The sequence below is a fragment of the Letharia lupina genome (assembly GCF_014066315.1).
Source record: "Letharia lupina isolate WasteWater1 chromosome Unknown contig_2, whole genome shotgun sequence".
NCBI classification, from domain to species: Eukaryota; Fungi; Ascomycota; class Lecanoromycetes; order Lecanorales; family Parmeliaceae; genus Letharia; species Letharia lupina.
The window spans coordinates 1,562,204-1,584,946 of NW_023502971.1; the positions used below are offsets into that span (position 1 = coordinate 1,562,204).

Consider the following 22,743-nt stretch of genomic DNA (forward strand, 5'->3'; position numbering starts at 1 on the left):
TCTCGAGTAAGAATCTTAATTTAAGATTTATATTTTATAGTTAAAATTATATTTATATAGAACTTCGTCTAATATTAGAAAAAGAAATTAATAATATATATTTAAATATAGATTATAATATAATTTTAAATAATAGATTATAGCTTAAAAGCTTATTATTCGAAATTAAAATTATTAAAATAATTTTATTTTTAAAAGTTTATAAAGTAGATATTAATAAATATAAAATTAATAAATATATAATTATAGAGCTTTATTTCTTAAAATTAGATTTTTAGAATAAAAAAGTTCTTATTTATCTTTAAAGAGAAGTTTATATTATTAATAATCTTTATATTAGAATATTAATTAATAATAATATTATTAACTTTAAGAGTATTATTATTAATATTATTAATAAAAGTATTTATATAAAAAGTTATAAAATTATAATCGAAGTTTCTATTTATCTATAAAAAGAATTTATAAAAAAAAGATTTATATAAAGTTAATAATAATAATTTCTTTATATAATAAAATAATATTATTTATAAAAAACATTAATTTATTTACTAATTATAATTTTTTATTTAAATCTATTATTTAGATAAATCTTACTCTTTTTATCTATATAATAAATTATTTAATAATTAATATTCTTATTAGAAATAAAATAAATAATTCTATTTAAATTTTAAAGAAATTAAGATTTAGAAATATACTCGAAATAGATTATAAGAATTATTTTTAGATTATAATTAAGCTTAATTTCGCGATAACTTATCTAAAAAAGTTATTAATTATTTCTAGCTTATTAAGATTCTTAATCTTAATATCTATTAGCTATTTAAAATTAATATTCTTAATCTCTACTAAATAGAAAACGAAGTTATTTAATAAAGTTATAATCTATAGCGATATCTAAAAAACTTAAACTCTTACGAAATTAATTAAAGAATTTTTTAATATTTAAATAAATATTAAATTTATAAAAATTCTTAAAGAAGAATAAATAAAAATTCTATTATAAGATAATTAATAATTTAAGATTAGCGATAAAGTTAAAGTCTATCTACTTAAAATTAAAAATTATAAAATAATTAATTAAATTTTTAATAAGTTTTGATATTTGAATAAATTAGAATATATTAAATGATTTTTTTTTATATATATCTAGTCTTTATAGTTTAGAAAGCGCTTTTAGAAGATAAATATAAAGATTAGTTAATAATAGATATTAGAGATTTAAACGACTTAATTTTATATAACGCTTATTTAATTTTACTATAAGATAAAGTAATTAATATATTTATAGATTATTATTATATTTTAATAGTTAATATTATATTTTTCTTCTATTAATAGCGTATTTATTTCGATTATTAATATATATTTATAATAATAATTTATTATAATTAAGAAATATTTAATATATAAATTATAAATTATATAAATTTAATTATTTATATTTAGTGTTAAATTAATAAGATCTTATAATAATTAAATAGAGTAAAAATTTATATTAACGATATTATAATTAAAATAACTATTTTTTAAAAATACTTAAGAGATCTTTAAGAATTTTTTAAACTATTTATAAAATATAATATTATTATTTTATTAATTAAAGCTTTTCTAAATTATCTCGATATTAATCTATTTAATTATAAAATTAATTCGTTTAGCTTAATTTCTCTAGAAGAGAAATTAAAAATAATCTTAAAACTTTAATATTTTAATACTCTTAATAAATTTAAGTATTATTTTAAATTTATAAAATATCTTTAATAATATATATATTTCTATATCTAACTTTTAAATTTATTATAAAAGTTAAAAACTTTATTTTTTAAAAAAGCTCTCTTAATAGATTATTAACGAAAATAATTTATATTTATAAAGCGCTTTTTAGATTCTATAGAGTCTTAATTTATATTATTTTAATTATTATAAAAAGTCTTATTCTATTTTTTAATTCTTATATATTTTAATAGTAAGAGAATATTATAAATAGATTTAAATACTTTTAAAGAATTTAATTCTAAAGCTATTATTTTCTATATTAAGAAAAATAAGAATTCTATTAATAAGTAATCTTTCCGCGTTATTATAAAATCTATACTCTTTTTATTAAGACTCTTAATTTTTATTAAAAAGAACTATTAATCTATAAAGCTCGAAATTATAAGATTTATTTAAATACTTAAAAAAGTAAGATATATAATAAAATTCTTTAAGTACTTAATAAGGGTATAAACGAATTACTTTATTATTCTTAATATTATAAAATAAAGCTTTATTATATCGATAATATTAATAATATAAATAAATATAAGATTAATAAAAGCTTTCTAATTTCTTCGCTAGTTTAATCTTAAGATAAAATATAAATTTAATAAAGATTATATTATTCTCGATATTTTATCTAAACTAATAAGCCTTAATAAGAATATTATTATTATTTTAAATTATTTAAAACTCGATATACTCTTTATAGTAGCTTTAGTATAAATAAATTTAAGCTTTTATAATAAATATATACTTAAATACTAGTAAGATAAGAATTAGAAGTATATAATTAAGCAATTAGATAATAATTATACACTCGATAAGAATATTATCTTCTTATATTTTATTTAAGGAAAGAATCTTTAGACTACGGATTTAGATCCATATTTCTCATCACGCCTAGGAATCCTACCGAATTCTTCTTCGTCTACAGAGGTCTGTACCGAAAGTCCTGCACCCGCCAAGACTCTTGCGCTCAGACTTCGGATAACGCCCCACCTAAAGGGCTACCTGGACAATGCCTCTGGAGTTTTTCGAAATCGCATCTAGCCCTAGCCAGGTTTCGGGGCTTAATACCCCTATCAAGCCAAGGGAAGTACCTAAAATCCCATCCATGCGCTGTGAGAAGATAGTTCTAGGCTTCCCCTCTACAGGGCCGCTTTCCGAAAGTAGGGTTAGGGCTGCACTAGTGCGGGTGCAGGACTTTCGGTGCAGACCTCTGTACACAAGCACCGAAATCTCGTTCCTCGAATTCTTCAGCACCGGATTCTTAAGAAGCACCGGAATCTCATTTCTTACCGGATTCTCATTCCTCGAATTCTTTAGCACCGGATTCTCAAGAAGCACCGAAATCTCATTTCTCACCGAATTCTCGTTCCTCGAATTCTTCAGCACCGGATTCTCAAGAAGCACCGGAATCTCGTTTCTTATCGGATTCTTATTCCTCGAATTCTTCATCTACACAAGTATCGAAATCTCGTTCCTCGAATTTTTTAGTATCGGATTCTTAAAAAGTATTAAAATCTTATATCTCGAATTCTTAAGAAGTAACTTAACCGAAAGAATTCTTAGAAAAAAATTCGATAAATACTTAAGAACTTACTTTATAAATCGATAACTTAATCTTTTATATTAATAAAGCTTTAGAATACTAGCGTCTATATATATATTTAAATTTAATTAAAAAAATCTTAATTATTATCTATAGTTTTAATTATTTAGAATTTTAGCGATATTATAAGATAATTTTATTCTTTTAATATATTTATAATCTTATTAAAGAACTTCGCGATTTTATTTATTATTACTTAAAATATCTAATCTTATAAACTCGTTAATATACTTTATACGATAATCTTTAGTCTATTTTATTATTTTTAATATTATTCTATACTCTAATATTAGATTTTATTCTAATATTATTAATATCGCGAAATTCTTTAGATATTATTATATTAATAATTTATAAATATATAAAAAAAAATTAATTAATATTTAATAAGTCTATTTAAATAATAGCGAAATAAATAAAAGCTTTACTTAAGCGCCTTAATATCGTCGACTAAGATATTTTAAGAATTCTAATCTTAAATCGTAATTCGAAGTTTTTATTAAAATTATAGATAGATCTTTTTAAAATACTTAGCGTAAATTTACTTTACTCGATAATTTATTATTTTTAAATTAATAATATTAATAAATATATAAACTAGATAGTCGAAATAGTCTTAAGATACTTTATTTATACGCTTAATAATTTATCGATATAACTCGAGATTTTTTATCGTATTTAGATAATCTTAAATAATTTAATAAGTATTAAAGTTATTTTTAATAAAGTAATTTATAAATTTATATTAAATAGACCTCTAGATCTATTAAGCCTTCTATCGAAAATTAATTATATTATAATATATATTACGACTAAAAACGCCGTCGATTTTATTTAAGTATCGAATAAATTCCACTATAATTATTAATATTAATTAATATTTCTTAAGATTAGAGACTAGATATTATTTTATCTCTATAAAAATTATAAGATTTTCTTAACTTTAAGAATTACTAAGAAACTTATCTAGTAATATATAGAATCTTTTAAAGTTTTTAAAAGAATTAATAAGCTAATATATAAACTTATTATTTCTAAAGATTAATAAGTTTATTTAATTTTTACGATAGTTTAACTAAAGTCAGCTCTTAGTTTATAAGATAATTTCTTTTATAAATCTTATTTATAATATATTTCGTTAGTCTCTATTAATAAAAATAATATTATAAATTATAAAATTAAGTAATTACTTAATAAGCGAATTATTAAAAAAAGAAAGAAATTTACTATAAATTTTCTAATACGCTAAAAAGAATATAATTTTAAATTTAATAGATAATATAACGTTAAGAATCTCGATAACGCTTTTAATCTAATTAAAGAATATAAGAAAAAATAATAACGTATTTATTAATAAATCTCTTATTGTTCTTATTAGAAAACTCCTTAGACTCGCTAAGTTATTCTTTAGAAAAGATTAGAAATTTAAACTCTAGATAGACGTTACTTAAAAATTCTAAATCTTAAAAAAAAGAAAACTTTTAAGAAATGCGAAATGACTCGTTAAGTTATTTTTTAGAAAAGATTAAAAATTTAAACTCTAAATAGACGTTGCCCGAAAATTAAGGAAAATTCGATTATATCTCTATGAAGAAGTAGAAGAATAGTCGATAATTAAGATTTCGCTATTCGAATCGAAAGTTTCTTTAGATATAAGATTTCGGATTTCTAAGAATTCTTTAAAAATAAGTATTCTTCGAGAATAAGTTTCCTCGAATTTATTTTAGCGAAGTCGCTATCCTTTTTTCTTATCTATAAAGATATTATTATAGAAATTATAATAGAGATATAGTCTTAATAAGATACTTGCTTTATTAAGTATATAAGTCTATTAAGTAAATATCTCGTTAAGCTTACTATTATAAGTAGTAGATTTCTAAATAGAAATAATTAAGCTTATTATACACCACGATTATAGATCCTTATTATTATTATAATATTTCTTAAAAAACGTAATAATCTTCTTTAGCGTATTTTATTAATTTTAGAGTATTAATTAATAATAATTAAGTATTAAATAGATATTAATTATCTTTTAAGTAATTTATTTCTTATTCTATATATTATATTTAATCTTATATAAACTACTATTATCTAAGAAATACTTTAAAATAATATTAATTTATATATCGAATAAGTTTATATGTCTAATTATATTTTTATACTTCTTTATTAAATCTTAAGATATAAAAACGTAATTTATTAAACTATATTTCTTAAAGAAGTCTCGAGAGTTTTAAAAAGTCTCTAGAAAATTAAATCTTAAATTTATCGCGGATTAGAGTAAGTTAAGAATTAAAGAGCTCGCTTTAATCTCGAAGTAAGATCTCGACGAGTTATATAGCGAACTCTAGAGATCTTTAATTCGAGGCTTTTAAGGCCGATTCGGGCTAATTTCGTAATTCTCGAGTTAATTTATTAGTCTCGAAGATTTAAGATAACGTCTCTCGACTCTAATTTTATAGCCTTAGCGTACTATAATAAATTACATTTTTATATTCTAAGAAATAATAAATTATCGATTTATATCTTATTAAAATATGAAAATATAATTAAGAATATAAATTTATAAGAATCTAAGATTAAAATTTTAGAGTATAAATTTATAATTTATTCTTTATATATCTCTATTTAAAGTTCTCGCGATTCTTATTAATACTCTATAATTCTATTAAAGCTTAAAATCTTTAATTTATATAAGAATCTTTTACTTTTCTATTATTTATAATTATTAAAAAATTAATAGAATTATATCTATAACTTTAATAAAATCTTCTTCTATCTTTATACTATTAAAGATATTATAAAATAATTATAATTAATAAGATTTAGAGATTATTCGAGCGTATCTTATATATTATAAGAATATTTAAAATCGAGATTTTTATTACGAGCGTACTCTTAATATATTACTTAGTTCTATAGCCTAGCGAGCCTTAGCGAAGATATCTTCTACTATATTATATCTTCTTTTCATCTATATAGTTCGATAGTCTTATTATTCTATCTATCTCATCTATATTAATATTATATCTATATTAGTCCTAACATTATAATAAAGCTTCTTCGTATACCCGGCGAAGAGAAATATAATCGAATACACTCCATTCGAATTAGCGAACGAATTCAAAGAAATACGCTGGCAAGGGCTTTGGCAAGATATCAAGTTAAGTCATCGTATCTCTGGGTAAACCCATCGTACGGGTAACTCGATTCCAAAGAGCCTAAGGACAGCGGAACGGCCTCGCCAAAACAGTGGGCGAGGGATAAATAAGGCACTGGGACTATTCGTACGACTAGCGAATTAATAGTAGAAAGAAATCGTTACAAACCCTACACACAGTGAGCTTGCTACAAGGGTAGCAAACGTACGACCTCTTTACTAAGCATATCGATAATCTCATAGTGAGCCTGCTACAATGGCGACGGGAACAGACCCGACAATATAATTACGATCCGACCTCTTCACTAAGTATGTCGACAACACATAGTAAGCCTACTACCAAATGGTATTCAACACTTCAATTCTACAGATAAACTTGATAACAAGAGCATGGGAGACACAGGGCAAATCTACAGTGAAGCTTCCAGGTCAGACTGCCCACAGGTGTTGAAGGATAACACATATATGCGTTGGATTTTCTTTAATTCTATCGAAGGACTATAACAAGAAGACTGAACAAGAAGAAGAACTCGGAGAATCTTGCTGGCACGCAGGCAAGATATAACCAACATCTCCAGGATCTCTATGGCAGGGATGGATGGCACAGTCATAACCAGCATACGATCCGGCAAAACCTCGGACATGGTGTTTTTGAACGAATTGAAACCATCCGATGTTCTTCAGAAAATCGATCGCCAAGACTCGGATTTCGACTGCTGCAGCAATACCACACCTTGGCAAATCTTCTCCAATCAAGGCCTGCAGGGACTATGGATGCTTGGAGACACAGGGCAAGCAATGGGCGTGCATCTCCGGTCTACCAGCCATGGGGGCCATGGCTATTGAGAGGGGGGGGTAGTGTTACGAGCGTACCCTTGACACACCACTCAGCCCTATGGCCTAGCGGGCCTTGGCGGAGGCATCTCCTACTATATCATGCCTCCTTCCCACCTACATAGTTCGATAGCCTTATTATTCTATCTACCTCACCTATGTTAATATTACATCTATACTAATTCTAATAATTTTAAATAAGAGATTAATAGAAATAGAGATAATACTTTTAAGATTTATAAGAAATATAAAGTATATTAAATCTTCTTATATCGTAAAGAGAGTTACGTAAGATAATTTTATAAAGAGAATAATATATTAAACTCTATATAATAAATCTAAATTATATTTATTAAATTAAATTAATATAATAAGATAGTAATCGAAATAATAATATAAAGAAAATAATTTATTACTTCTCGACGTTTATTAAATAAATAGCTATTACTAGTATAATATTATTTCTTTTTCTATATTCGAAATATATACGCTAGTAAGATTTAGATATAGAGATATCGATAGATTAACTTAATTTAAACGCGTTTATAAATAAGTAAATTTCTAAGTTATAGAGAGTTATATTAATTAAATAAGTAATAATATCTATATATTATCTCTACTGACGTATATATCTCGAATATAGAAAAAGAAGTAGCTATTACTATTATTTAATAAAATAGTTTATTATTATATACTATTACGAGTAAAGGTCTATAAATTAAATTTATAATTATTTTTTAAATTAAAGCTATCGAGTAAATAGATAAGCGATCTTTAGTAAGCGAACTTTAATAAGCGATATTTGAATTCCTTGCGCTTTAATAGTTATAAGACGATATTTAAGAATTCTTTTTTTATCTAAAAGCTTATATTTCGTTCTATAATTTAAAAAAAAATCTTAAAATTTTAATAGAAAATAAAAAGGTTATTCTAAAATTAAATAATATATATCTATTTTTAAATTAGAGTTATTCGACTGTTAAGCGAACTTTAATAAGCGATATTTGAATTTCTTACGTTTTAATAATTATAAGATTAAATTTAAGAATTCTTTTTTTATCTAAAATTCTATATTTCGTTCTATAATTTAAAAAAAAAATCTTAAAATTTTAATAGAAAATAAAAAAGTTATTTTATATATAAATAATATATATCTATTTTTTTAATAAGAAAGCTTAAGAGAGCTAGCGAACTAACTTAGATAGTCTAGTTAAGAGATATAATAATCTTAAATTTATAATTAACTATATATATAAATTTAAGATTTTTAAGCTTAACTCTATCTTATTCTTTTATATATACTAATAAACTATAATAGCTATTATTATATTATTATAATAATTATATAAATTTAATATAATGAATATCTTTATTTTAAACTTAAAAGTAAGATATTTTTATTTTAGTAATATATATATTTAAGTAATATTTTATATTTAATATAAAGACTATAACGTAATTAATATACTTTTTAAAAATATTATATATTTTTAACTTATAATTAATCTCTTAATATAGTAATAGTAATAAGATAGAGAAGAAGCTACTTTACTATAATAGCGAGCTTTATTAAAGACTTTATTATATATTTTATTCTAATAATAATATTATAATAAAAGAGATTAAAGAAATAAAAGAGATAATATATATAAAAGTAATAAGAAGATAATAGAAGAAAAGATAATTATTAATATTTATCTTTAAAGAAAACGAATACTTTATATAATAAATAAGATCGATTATTTAATATATATAAGATCTTAGCGAATAAGTATAAAAGAGCGATATCTCTTAAATTACTTCGATTTTTAAAACTTAGTTTTACTATTAAATAGTATATATTATAAAAATATATCTTAAGCTTATAATCTACTAGTCGAAAAGATATAAGACTTTTTATACTTAGAATTTTTAACTTCTACTTCTTTTCTCTAAAAATTTATATCTTTATAATCTATTTATAGAATTTTTTAATTCTTAAAGCCCTATAACGAGGCTAGTCTGTTTTATACGGGACAATCTTAAAATACGGTAATTTATGTATAAAATATCGAGTGGGATTAGAAATATCCCATACCTTTTGGGATGGTATCTCGAAAATTGCTCAAATCCCATACCAAATCCCATACCTTTCCGGCCTCTACTTATCTACTCTTATTTAATAGAGCGTATATAGGAGTAGATATGAAGAGTAGAGCTCTAGGAATAAAGTCACTTTGGAATGAATGCCGAACTACTCTACTTTGTGTCAAAACGGTACTTGATTGGATGGGATTGACTTACACGAGCCTAGAATTGAATAACTTTCTTCCTCAATGGCCTGGTGATTCAAGATAGCTTTGACATTCAATTCAAGTCATGCCACCAGTCTCTGTCATAACGCCAGCGCTGCTTGCTTCAATTCGAGGACAACCGCATCTCCCACGTCATGCATGGTATTTTTTGACCGGCGTCACATTGTCGGTATTGAATTTGCCTAATGAAATTGCTACTGTTTTCAAGCACGCCATCGAAAAAGGGCCAGGTAGTTGTGACACTAAGCCAGGACATGATGAGCAGTTGGAAATTGCGCGGAAGATGAGGGAGGCATTGGTGAAGGCTGCCCCAATAGGTGGATTACCAAAAGTATCACGTCGCACGATGTTTTCAGTCTCTTGGGCTAGATGCTAATCACACCGTATACAAAGGCAATCAACGCTCTGTTCTCCTTGAAATCCGCAACTCCACCGTCACTTCTCGATGAACCACTGGGCTACTCTCCTACTGCTAGACCTTCGGATCTATACGATGTTCCTCAGTCAGCAGTCTTACACCGAGGGCAAAAGTTCTTCGACAAGGTTTACGGAAAGGTCTCCAAGCGTGTTATGTCTCAGATGGACAGAAGTGGGACAGAAGATCTGGGCATCACGGCTCGGTTGATGTACGGATACATATTGAGTAACACAAACATTCTGAGTGCTAGTGAGACAAGCTTCGTTCTTGTGGCAGGGCTGATACCCCAAGATGTGAAATGACCAGTATTTTTCCACGCTTCTTTCACTGACTGAGCGATAAGGTCCCAGCACAACTGAAAGGCCACATAAAAGGCTGCTTAAACCACGGTGCGAGTGTTGAAGAGGTCAAAGCAGTCCGGGAGGTGGTGATCAAGATATGCGAAGCATCAGGCATGCGTCAGCTTGACGATACTGTCCCTGGCGGTTGGGGATGGCGAGGCCCCGTGGCAAACTTATGATATGGTCATAGTTTCGAGTCCACGCACTCCCTGTTTGCTGTCAAATTGATATCCATTAAGCAGCTGCCAACGCATACACTTGATGCGGAGAGATGGACTTCAGAGCAGAAGGAGTCTCATCAGTCGCAGTTTGACATAGTCAATGTACAGATGCACAGACACACACAGCACGCTTCGCTCGCTTTAAGACCGTGGCTGCCTTGTGCTAGTGGGGTTTCCTGGATCTGCAACGCAGACTGTGTCCTGGAATGCAGACAAGTAGCTTGGCTTGGCTCGAACTAAAAAGGTGAGGTGATGTTCGAGGAATCCTTCAGCCTCGTTGATTTGAGACCAGGCGTGTTTAATAGTGGAGGGACCTTCCAGACGCATGAACATCATGTTTGGCGTTGGGCCCACGATGTCGGCAGTTGAAATGTTATAAGGTACCAGCAAAACGTTGTCAGGCCTCCAAATATCCTCTAGATTCTTTGACATCTGTCGACCGTGTGCCGCCAGTTGCCGTCGGACTCGCCGCCGTGGGTACGATGCATTGGTCAAGGATAGACGGGGCCACGGGTGCATCGGAATTAAAAGTGGAAGTAGAATACGCTGACAAGCTCGAAGATCGTTGCGAAAGTGTGGGGGTAGAGTGAAGAAGGAACTAGAGGGAGAGTGAATATCGAATGGATTGAAAGTAGTATGGAATAAAGATTCAAGACATGAGGGGTAGCCGGACAGACCGGTGCTAATGATAGAACTTTGCATCCGACACCCTGGATGATGAGAATAGCTTGTACGTTCCCAACGAATAAACGTATCAAACGTAACTGCAAACATAGAACGGCAGCCCCAGAAGGAAGCATATTGTTACTGATTTGCAACCAGCGACAGTAAGAAGGTAAAAAAACACACTTAGTCGCTCCGGTTCATAGAGTAGTATAATCTGCAAGGCTATACGGAGGTACCCACCTTAGCCCTACACATTTAGTGTGAATCGACCACGCGAGAGAGATCCTGATTATTCCCAAAAAGTTCTCGGCTCGTACCTTTTTGTGTTGTGTCACACTGTTACATTGTTAGATGCGGCGTTGATCAAGGAATGAGAGAATGGTGTGAAGTGCGGGAACACACTTCCTCGTTCCACTAATGATGGCTCTTCCTGTCTTGGTCTGGAGGTACGAAAGGTAGGGTATGTTCCACCGTTCCACCAAGATGATTTACGAAGCAAGAAACACGATTGAGCAAATCACAGTCCAGAAGTCCGTTCCACTTTTTAGCGGATGAAACGCGGCAACGATGATACCGTGCGTGCCACACCCTGAGGATCAGCCTCATATGTCGTTTCAACGGGTATTTCCTGTGGATCCTGCAGGACATTATTTGGAAATCAGAGTCCTAGAGACGTGTAATGTGTGGATACTGGGTACCCATTGGACCCGGGGAAGAGGACTCCCGCCTCACTCCGACAGGCATAGCGTCGATCAACCGTCTTTCCACGAGTCCACAGCACGTGGAGATGAAACATTTGGGCTCCAGCGAACCTCCTCCTCTTCCACGAGTCCTTCAGGGTTATGAATCCTTCGAAGCCAACGCATCTCCATCTTGACACTTATCTAACCGAGATTACTCATATGACTCTCAAGTACCTACCTACTAATTTTCTACGATCCAAGGAAAGTGCTGGGTTGGAATCCAGCATCTTGATGGTCAATCCTGCAATCGCTGATGGGTTGCCTAAGCCGTGCACGCACTTGCGCAGAAAGACAGTGGAGAACAAAGGTGCGCGGGGTCGCGAAGACAGAGTCGTTGGCATCAAATAAATGCTTCGTCTTACGCCTTCCGTCGCTGTCATGAGGCGCCTAGTTTAGCAGGTCGACTTTGGCGGAAAGGAGGCAGGATGATGACATATCTTTACAGGACAAACCGCATGAAGCTATGCGCATGGCCACATTGAGGCTTGGTACTTTGATAGGATTGGCCCGAAAAATTTTGATTTTGAATTTTTGAATGGCGGTGTCTGTTTGGTAACTTTGCTGCCAAAATTGCTCCTTCGGCGACTAACACAGCCCCGAAAGGCTTACTGCGATATGTCGACACCAGGCTTTACTGCTTTGAGAGTGGGCCCCCCTTCTAGACTGGATCACACGTTGAATGATTGGATGATTTTTTTACTCTACGTGACGATGATCATTGACTTCTACATTGACTATAGCTTTGCTTGTATCCCACTCTGCTGTCAAGCCCGAGCTACTAAGGTACTACCATGTATGAAGTTGTATGAATGATTTCCATCGTTTACGGAGTACACCGAAAGCCAATGACTTTGATTATAAAAGAGTAGTAGTGCACCTAGGCTTTCTAGTTCCACTTCGACCTCCACCATTGGAGATCCCAAAATAAAACACTTTAGCGAACGGAACAGGGGCCCCCCCGACTCGGGACTCAGCCTTCTCTTCCTAACTTCCTCTCTTCCAGGCCCTGCCAACGCTATCACGGCTTCTGACTTTTGATGCAGCTAGCGATGCGGGTAGGGTAAAAGCTATCTTGATCTTCCTCTCTGTTAGAAGTTAGAAAGTCGATGCGAAGCAAGGCTCCTCTGCCACTTCACCGCTTCTCGGCCGCTCATCATCCTCTTCCCAATCAACAGGCACCATTATTTCACCGCGAGGGTGAGTGAGCCTGCGCAGTCGACTATCTATGCAAGCAAGTCTATTTTTCGAATTCGCGATCGAATTCGGCTTTCAAGTCTCCACGTTGTACACACGCTCTCAGGAACCACATGTGGCTATTCATACATCATCGTACATAGCTCCTTGTCCTCTAAGAAGATGACTCCGGCGCTGAGTAATATCGTGCCTTGATTGAAATGTTTAGCTTCGGAGCTTTGCCCCCAAATTGCCATGCCCTTCTTCTCGGGAATCATCTGTAAGGCTGGCTCCCTGAGCTACCATCTTCCTGAATATGCAGCTAACAAACTAATGCCCTTTTTCTCTTTTCCAAAATGTCACCTTGCCCTGCACTGCACTGCTGCGCATCAGTTGGTTCGTTATGGCCGGCGCAACCACCACCCTCCCCCAGTCTATAAGCACAAGGCAGCCCCCAACGTGCCTGAATGTTGTTGATCCATCTCATCATCATCATCATCCAAATAATCTTTTCTCCTACTACCCTCGCTCTTCATCTCGATATTACCGAGAGCTGATCAGCATTTGTCCCCCCACTCGCGTTTCAGCGCCTTGATCGTCGTCTTACTTCCTTTCTCAAAACTTTTCATACACTTCCAGTAATCACCTTAATACTTTATTTAGTATTCATCACATTCCCCCGCTGTTGCTTAACTCTTCCCCTCCTTCGTCTCGAGTCCATTCTATATACTCTAGTGCAGGTATTGCTCTTCTCTAAATCTTTGCGTCAAATATACTCACGTGCCGCTAGCTCATTGAGCGGTACTTCTTTGCATACAACTACCTGCTACAGCTTACGCCTAAGGTCTCGACCGCTGGCTTGGGGAATGGCAAAGGTCTATAGCGGCGCCAGCGATTTCGTACTTTTTCCCCGAGATCAAGCATACATGGGCACTCTGGATCCCAGGCTGGGCGACAACTTCAGAAATATGCATTACCAGCCAAACGCTGTGAGCAACATGCATCAGTACGGGGATTTCTCTGGCGAAGCCAGCACATCCTACGAGCCATACCCACCAGTCTCCGCCTACTCCTCTGCCCCGTCGGCCTACTTCGGAGCACAAAACGTGCCGTATGAGACCCACAAAGGCAACATGGGACGGCTTCTGCGCCGGCAAACACCTTCAGGGTCTCCCTCGCCCTCAATCTCACAAGCCTTCGACCATCCGCCATCAACATTGTCATCTGCTTCGGGTGCCTCCGCCCAAAGCACAGCCTCATCAACTGATGGCTCGCCTTATGCAAGCGCGACGCATGTTCTGCCATATGAAGACAAATGGTCTGATTCACTTCATGGACTGGGCATTGCACCGGGGATCGTAAGCAGCGAAACTTTCAGTCAAGACTCATTCCCACCAGCGAACTTCGAAACCGATTTGATGCTGGAAGATAGCAAGTTTCCGAATTATGTTGGTGAGTGTGGAAAGAATTTTTCTCCGTTGTTTCCTCTCAGTCAGCCTTTTGCTTCGTCGGTATTTTCTGGTTTAGCGCCGCAAAAATTTGTACCCGCGTTTTCTTCTCGGCCATTAGCACTGGACACGACCACCGTTGCCAAAGACGTTACCATCGACTCGATCCTCGAAGAAGCCAACAGCAAAATCCGGAAATCCGTGCAGTTGATTTCACCGGTTTCCGCAGCGTCTCCAGCAGCTTCGCCGACATCTTTCACAAGCAAGCATCGGACCACCTCGCCTACTCAAAGAAAGAGCTCGTTCGCATCTCCTCTGATGCCAGCGCCTGCCGCATCTCGCTTTCCATCTCGTGCTACCTCGCCGCACGGTTCAGCGGACCACGTCTTCCTCGGACATCCAATCATCCCTTTGGATCATGTGAGAACACCACGAAGCCGGCAGCAGTCTCCGGAGCGTTGTCATCCCTGCGACCGGGCTACACCACCTCCAACTTCTCAGCGTCAAGCTCGTTATGGTCAATCTCAAAGTCCTTTCTTTGGTCAAAGTAGTGGCAGATTTGTTGCTCCGCTTGAGTCATCTTGTCGGTTTTCCTTACTGTCTCCCTTTCCTTCATTTCAAAACAATCTCGTGCCTTTTATTCGCTCTTCTTTCCGTCCACTTTAACCTTGGCCGCTCAAAACTGATTTCTCTGGTCTTTTTTAGATCCTTCACTCATCCAACAATTGGACACACCTATTACTCACAACACTACTACTGCACCTTACCCCAGTGCTATTCACGCGTTTCATCATCTACCATCGCAAATATTTCAGCCACCGTCGCCTGCTGCGTCGGAGACGTCTAGTCAAGACTCGCATCGACCAGGATCGGCCAGGTTCCGAAGTGGCACTACATCGCCCTACCTCCACACCACTTCTTACCAGCCGTACCCGCAAGGCTTGGACGCACGCAGATTCTCGATCGCGTCGAGTCCTTCTCGAAATTCCTTGGACAGTCCAGGATCCAATGGCTATGGTTTCGACGACGATGGTAAAGAGAGGACTCGCTGCCCGCATCCGGACTGCGGTAGACCATTCAAGGATCTAAAAGCGCATATGCTTACCCATCAATCAGAGAGACCTGAGAAGTGCCCAATCACGACTTGCACTTATCACCAAAAAGGGTTCGCTCGCAAGTACGACAAGAATCGCCACACCCTTACCCATTACAAAGGGAATATGGTCTGTGGGTTCTGCCCAGGATCCGGCTCAGCCTCGGAGAAGAGCTTCAATCGTGCAGACGTCTTCAAGCGCCACCTTACCTCTGTTCACGGCGTAGAACAGACGCCACCAAACAGCCGCAAGAAGAGTACAAATTCTTCCACGAACAAGAAGATGTCGACGCAAGCTGTTGACGCGACTGGCAAGTGTTCCACCTGCTCCGCAACGTTCAAGAACGCACAAGAATTCTATGAGCATTTGGACGATTGTGTTCTTCGCGTGGTGCAGCAGGAGGAACCCAGTGAGGCCATCAACGAGCAGCACCTCGGTGATGTAGCCAACGATGAAGCAGTCCGCGACACAATGGATCGCCACATGATTTCCGCTGAAACCAACTTCAACGTCAATGCAATAGCCTTCGACGATGAGGAAGGTGACGAGAATGACGATGACTTCAAAGATGAGTCTAGCGAAGATAACCAGGCATGGCTGCTTAGGTCGAGCACTCGCTCAGGCAAAGGAGAAATCGTCTCTCGACGAGGCAACTCATGCTGACAATCAGCACATCCCCAGGGTGTCGGACACGCTGGGGGTGGCAACTCCATCACAAAGTCTGGCCGCATGTCATCGCACGGAAAAGGTCGCGGTATGACAGCTTCTAAAGGAGGCGTTCCCTTGGTTGGAAAGGGGCGGAGAAGGAGAAAGCACTACCCTGTCTCATGGGGTTGCCCCAAAGATCAGATGAAGATGAAGAAAAGAGTCTTGTGTGTGTATGATGGGTCACGTCGCCTCTGGAAGGATGACATGATGCTCGACAACGATTTTGAGGTCCGTATGCGTTTTGGGGATGGCGAGTCTTACGTGACCGATCTCGATGTCCAAACGGTCAAAAGGGCGGAGGCCCTGCACAACGCAACAGACGAAGAGAAAGGACCTCGGATCCAGGACGAATCGGAGATACAGCAATTAATGTCATGATAACCGTGTGCCTGTTGAGAGCTAGCGTGTACCAATACAGGATGACGAGTTTTGGAGCGATTGTCCATTTAGCGGGTTCATTTTCATTCGCGATGGATCATGGCAGCATATCATTAGCGACGATAGAGGGCTGTCATGAAGGCAGATTATGGAAAGGGAAATCAAGAAAGGAACAAGACATGTAAGGTAATGCGATGCTGGATTTGCTCTTTGGCTCTTCCGCGTGTACCCAACTTCTGAATTGTCTAGATACCTGCGAGGCTGCAATGCTGGACATTGCAGCACCTCTTAGCTACACCAAAAGTATTGAATACCTTCCTCACAGAATCCAGATTACACGATAGAGAATGTGATTGCGTTGAGCTTCATTGTGATTCTTGAGATCAGCCACAAAAGATAACCATGGAAGAATAGCTTCACTGGCGTGGCGCAAATAGCGCCGCTAGCCAAGCGTGACGGTCGCAACACCTCTTAGGTTGTGAGAAAAGACGTATACTGAGTCTGGGATCGACTTGTACGTTTCCTGCTCAGCGCAAGCTATGCATCAACGACAGGGAGGTTGCCTTAGTGCTCTACCACTTCTAGCACGGTTATTCCTCTTTGTCATGTCCATTTTCAAGCGCAACCGTCGTTTCATCCTCGCTCATGCCGGTATCGTCCCCGTCAATCTCAGAGTCGTCATGAAAGACGCTACCCTGCCGTTTCAGCTCTTCAACCACACTGGCTCGTCTGTCTTCCTTTTCCCGATGTGATCGCTCATCTTCACCCTCGGTCGACGGTTCTGCTGAGCTTCTCACCGCCTGACCATGCATGTGCATACTTTGTCGATCTCTTAAAACCATGCCTTCCCTATCCGCCTTACCAGAGCCTCCGAGTAAGAGACCTTCCTCAATAAGTCTTTCAATTTTTATACGATTTTCAATGAAGAGAAGCTTCGGAAAAGTAGATTGCTGGCCTACTAGAAGCATCCTGGCCAGCCTCTCAGGTGTTGGATCCGATAGAATGTACCAGAAGTCACTAATACGACTTCTAGGCCAGATAGTGATGGTACCACTGAATTGCTGTAACCATATCCCTGACCAATCCTGGCCCAGGGGCCGAGGTAGAAGCTCAAGGTGTTTAGAAATCTTGATGAATTTTTGGAGCTCCAGCTTGCTAATAGAGAATTTGGGGTCAGCAATCTTAAATATTTGATGGATAGGTGGTAATACTTGCGGAAATACGTACAGGTATGTCTCTACGGCGCTACCAAGATAACCACCTCGCCAGCCACGCCCTCTCCGGTGAGTGACTATAGAGGATTTCGACGTCAGCATGTACTGCTCTCTTTAGGCCAATGGTTCGAGTCGTGCGATATTGTTGGGGGATAAGTGGAATTTTGTGCTGAACGTTCGGGAAAAGACTATCCCAATTGTACATACCTGGTCGGCCGACCGCACCTCTAGAGGAGAAGAAAAATAGGTTTATGTGCGGGTTGACCTGAGAGACTACGGAAAAATTGACCCCAAAATGAAGATTTAGGGCTTTGAGAGGGATGTCAGTGCGAAGACTAAAGGATGTCAGTCCACGCTAGTGTATAGCGATGTGGGCTACGTACCTTCCATCCTTCCATTTGTGGCCGAAGGAATAGGGTGTCAAAGTACCATTAGGTTTCTTCATCATCAAAACAACAGGGTTGAGGATTCCTGGGACCGCGGCAGAAGCGAGCACAGCGGACCATATAACGCAGTCCGGGGCCGTGAGATAATTAGCAAGAATGGTAGGCGAATATGGGTCTGAAGGAACGCAGGACACGTTCAGGATGCGGCCAGTACGCTCATAAGCTTCCCGGAAGGTAGTGCTACCTCGTGCCCACCAACTGCAATGCCGAGCCCACTCAAGAGAGTCGAATCTCGCACCAGTGCGCCACCAACGAGGAGCCCAGGTGAGAAAAGTGTCTTCGCAAGCATTGATATGATACGCTAGAGCGGGAACTAGCAGCGACTGCAACTCGCGATCTGTCCGAGTAGCGAGTAATGCTGCAACTAAAGCTCCGCCTGAAGTTCCTGTTATGACATCCGGCAGCAACGAGGCATCGAGAAGAGCCCTTGCCACTCCGAAGTGGTACCATGCAAACGACGCTCCCCCGGAAAGACAGAAGGCTGTACGGCCAAAGTTTGTGTGGAGATGTTTTGCAAGCGAATATTTCTCAGACTGACTTAGCTGAGATGATTGAAGGAGATATTGCAGGGAAGAATGCAACTCATCGACGAACTCCTGAGCCAGGCTTTTTGTGCCATAGTACGTCTCGCTATAGAGCCTCGAATTCTCCACGCCCACGAAGTTGTTCTTGACGCAAGCCTCGACAAGACTCCTTAGCTTGTCGACAGCTTCCCTGGACAACTTACCTTTTATCTGTTCTTGGGATTTTGCCAGGGTTCTACCTACCTTGAGCTGTTCCTTCACCTCGTTGACTGTAGTGTGATCATAGTATGCGTAGTCGTCCGTCTGTTTCCACTGCTCGTTCCCCAGATGATCATCAAGTTCCTGAGCTGCGATACGCCAGTCCTGATATTTGGTCTTTGATCGGAGGTTATGCCGTAGCTTTTGCCGCTGACCTCTCCAGGTCACCATGCGCTCGTAGCCGTAAATATAGAGGCGTGTAATGAGGTAAGAGCAAGTAAGGAAAAGTATCCAGCCGGACACCACCAGCAGTAATGGCCATTTGAGTATACTGTAAACAAAGCCTTCTCTTGTCTCGTCTGTAGTTCTGCGAAGCTTTTTGCGTGGTCTAGCTCTTTTCCGCTTGACTCTTTGGTGCACCTAATTTTATGTTTTATTTCTAATTTTTGTTTCATTATAACAAGAAGAGAACTGAACTCACTGGTCGCCAGTCATTCAGTGCTACCACAGGCGACGTCTCTGGCGCATTCAAGGCCTTTGCAAATTCATCGATATCAGCTTTGTCAATGAATTCGGTATCGAAATCAGGAAGTGTAGAAGGATCGAAAGAAGTTCTCGGAAAGCCATATGTTGTGGGTTCTGGCATTGCGGTCGTTGGAGGATGGGTCAACCTTCGGAGACGAATTTCAAAGGGTCAGCACACTGCGACAATCCGTAGTTTGGATGCTTGTGAGACAGGCCCACAAGAATGAGTACAAATTGAACCGGATCGCATGTAAGGATCAGATGATAAAAACAAGAAAGAAACACCGAAATAAAACTGTTGAGGGAGCGCAGTCCCGCAGGAAACAGATACAATTACTCATGCGACCGAGAAGTACCTTACGGGCGTGCCTGCAAGCTCACACACCGTATTGAGATATGTAGTACTAATACTGTAAGTACTCGTGCCGTCCAGAAATGAGTTATCCGGCTAAAATTTTAGCGTCTTAGCACCCGCTCTACGGTGTGCCATATTGACAAAACGTTTTTTACCTTTTTTTTTGCCCTATTAAATCTACTCTATTAAATTTAAATATTCTATCTATATCTATTATAGTTAAAAATTATATACTTAATTAATTCTATATTACTATTAACTATATTCGTAATAATATGTAATTAATTAATTTATCTCTTATTTTATTTCTATAATATTAATTATAGAGCGACTTTTAAAAGATATAAAGTTATATAAAGAATTTATTCTAAGTCTTCTTAATTAAAGTATTAAATATAATAAGTAAAGGCCTATGAGTTAAATTTATAAAGTTGAATTTTTCTAAATTAAATAAAGTTAGATTTTTCTAAGTTAAATAGAATTTTAGTCTTAGCTCTAAGTTAAATTAAACTTTAATCGCTTACTATACGTTTTTAATCTACTTCTATTACTACGAAATTAATAAAAAAATAAAAGTCTTAACTCTAAGTAAGATTAAACTCTACTTACTTTCTATATAATAAATAATTTACTTCTATTATTATAAATCGTTAATTAATTACATTTTTATTTAAAAAAGAAGTATCTACTAAAAAATCTTATTTTTAATATATTTCGTTAATCGAGTAAGTTATCTTTTTAATAAATTATCTAAAACTATAATTAATAAATTAATCTTATTAATAATTTAATTTAGAGCTATATATAATTAGCTATAAATAAAGATCTCGAGATATAAATATAAGCTAATCTATTATAATAATTAACTCTAAAACTTATTAATTATTATATTAAAGATTAATCGAATTAGAAATTAGATATATCGAAAGAAAATATTTAAATTATTTAAATTAGACGAAGCCAGAGAAATATATAATATATAATATTATTTATTATTATATTCGCTTTTAAGAATATAATAATTAAGTATTTTAGATTTAATATATTTAATTTATAGATATATTCTATTATATAGATTTATATACTACTTTAAATTTCTTAATAATATTATTATATAATTCTATTTTAATTTTAAATAATAGAATAAAAATAAGACTAATTTAAAAATATTTATTATTTTAGTAAGTAGAAAAAAGCTATCTTTTTTATTAATAACTTAATTTCTATTATTATAAATAATTTTAATTTTAAGAAACTTATTAAATTAAGCGATATTCTTATTAAGAGTATAAAGAATTATCTTAAATATATAGAAATTAGCTATTCGATATAGATTAAAATTATTATAAATAGTATTAATTAGCTAAGTAATAAAGTTATCTAATAATTACTTAATAAATTAATTAATAACTTCTTATTCTTTAAAGCTTACTAAGATATTATTATTTATATTTAATAATCTCTAAGCGAATTCCTTTATATTAATTTAGTCTTAATTAATTAAATTAAGATTTCGAAGTTTTATATTTTCTATAAACTTAAGAATTTAAATATAATTTTAAAAATAAAATATTTTTAATATAATTTAAATAATTATATTTAATTTAATACTCTTAATAATTAGAAGAATTTAATAAAAGTTATTATAAAAGTATATAACTATATTATTAAAAGAAGTAAGATTCTTTTAAATATCTTAAAATATATAATTAATAGTTTAAATATTATAGCGATTTTATATAGAGATCTTATTCTAGAAAATAAGTTTAATTATTTTTAATAATTAAGTTAAATTAGACTTTATTAATATATTATAATTAAATTAAATAATAGTATTAAAAGAAATCTTAAAGTAAGAATAAGTAATAATATTATTTTAAAGAAGAATAGAGGCGATATTAGATAAAGTTATAATAATTATTATTTTAGAATTATATTATACTCTTCGTAATATAATATTCTAAAATATAATTTTATTAATATCTTTATAATTATTTAGAAAGAAAAGTTAATTATTAGAATAAGAGATTATATTTTAAATAGCGTTAGTTATAATAATTTAATTATTATTAAAATTTATTTATATTTATTTTTAGATATTAATTTAATACCTATATTCTTCGCGTAGAAATTGATTTTAATTATTAATATAATATTATTTATAGTTTTATTAAATTACTAGTAGATTAAAACTAATAATAAAATTAATATTCTTTATAAAAGTAATATTATTCTCTTTTAAGCGAATTTAAATTAAATAAAAATAGAAGTTTTTAATAATAATTTATTTATATTATATATCGTTTAATAGAGAGAAGATATAGTATTAAGTCTAAAGAATATAAATATAATTATTAAATAATTTAAATAAAGAATAATATATATTAGTTAAGAAATATATATAAAGTATAAAAGAAGAATTAAATTATTTATAAGTAAAAAAAGAAAAAATACGTCTAGCGCGAAAAGTTTTAATATATAAAAAAAGAAATACTATATTAAAAAAAGTCGCGATATTTTAAAATTACTATTAGCGCGATAATTTTCTTATTCTATAATTTAAAGTACTTTAACTTATTAAAGAAATTATTAAGAAAAAATATATTTAATATAAAAAGTTT

The 22,743-nt window shown here is 33.9% G+C and overlaps 3 protein-coding genes across 3 annotated transcripts; 2 read left to right on the forward strand and 1 right to left on the reverse strand.

Annotated features, from left to right (window-relative positions):
• Positions 1-9,734: 9,734 nt before the first annotated feature.
• On the forward strand, positions 9,735-10,608 carry HO133_004558 (uncharacterized protein; the record flags this gene model as incomplete). Its single annotated transcript, XM_037295474.1, has 3 exons — positions 9,735-10,001; positions 10,064-10,381; positions 10,432-10,608. The coding sequence occupies 3 exons, from the start codon at positions 9,735-9,737 to the stop codon at positions 10,606-10,608; spliced, it is 762 nt and encodes a 253-aa protein (XP_037157475.1).
• Positions 10,609-14,098: 3,490 nt separating this feature from the next.
• HO133_004559 (uncharacterized protein) lies at positions 14,099-16,860 on the forward strand (the record flags this gene model as incomplete). The annotated part of the gene is made up of 3 exons (XM_037295475.1): positions 14,099-15,197; positions 15,386-16,410; positions 16,456-16,860. The coding sequence occupies 3 exons, from the start codon at positions 14,099-14,101 to the stop codon at positions 16,858-16,860; spliced, it is 2,529 nt and encodes an 842-aa protein (XP_037157476.1).
• A 590-nt stretch (positions 16,861-17,450) lies between these two features.
• On the reverse strand, positions 17,451-19,888 carry HO133_004560 (uncharacterized protein; the record flags this gene model as incomplete). The annotated part of the gene is made up of 5 exons (XM_037295476.1): positions 17,451-18,015; positions 18,088-18,151; positions 18,282-18,409; positions 18,458-19,662; positions 19,724-19,888. The coding sequence occupies 5 exons, from the start codon at positions 19,886-19,888 to the stop codon at positions 17,451-17,453; spliced, it is 2,127 nt and encodes a 708-aa protein (XP_037157477.1).
• Between the last annotated feature and the right edge of the window lie 2,855 nt (positions 19,889-22,743).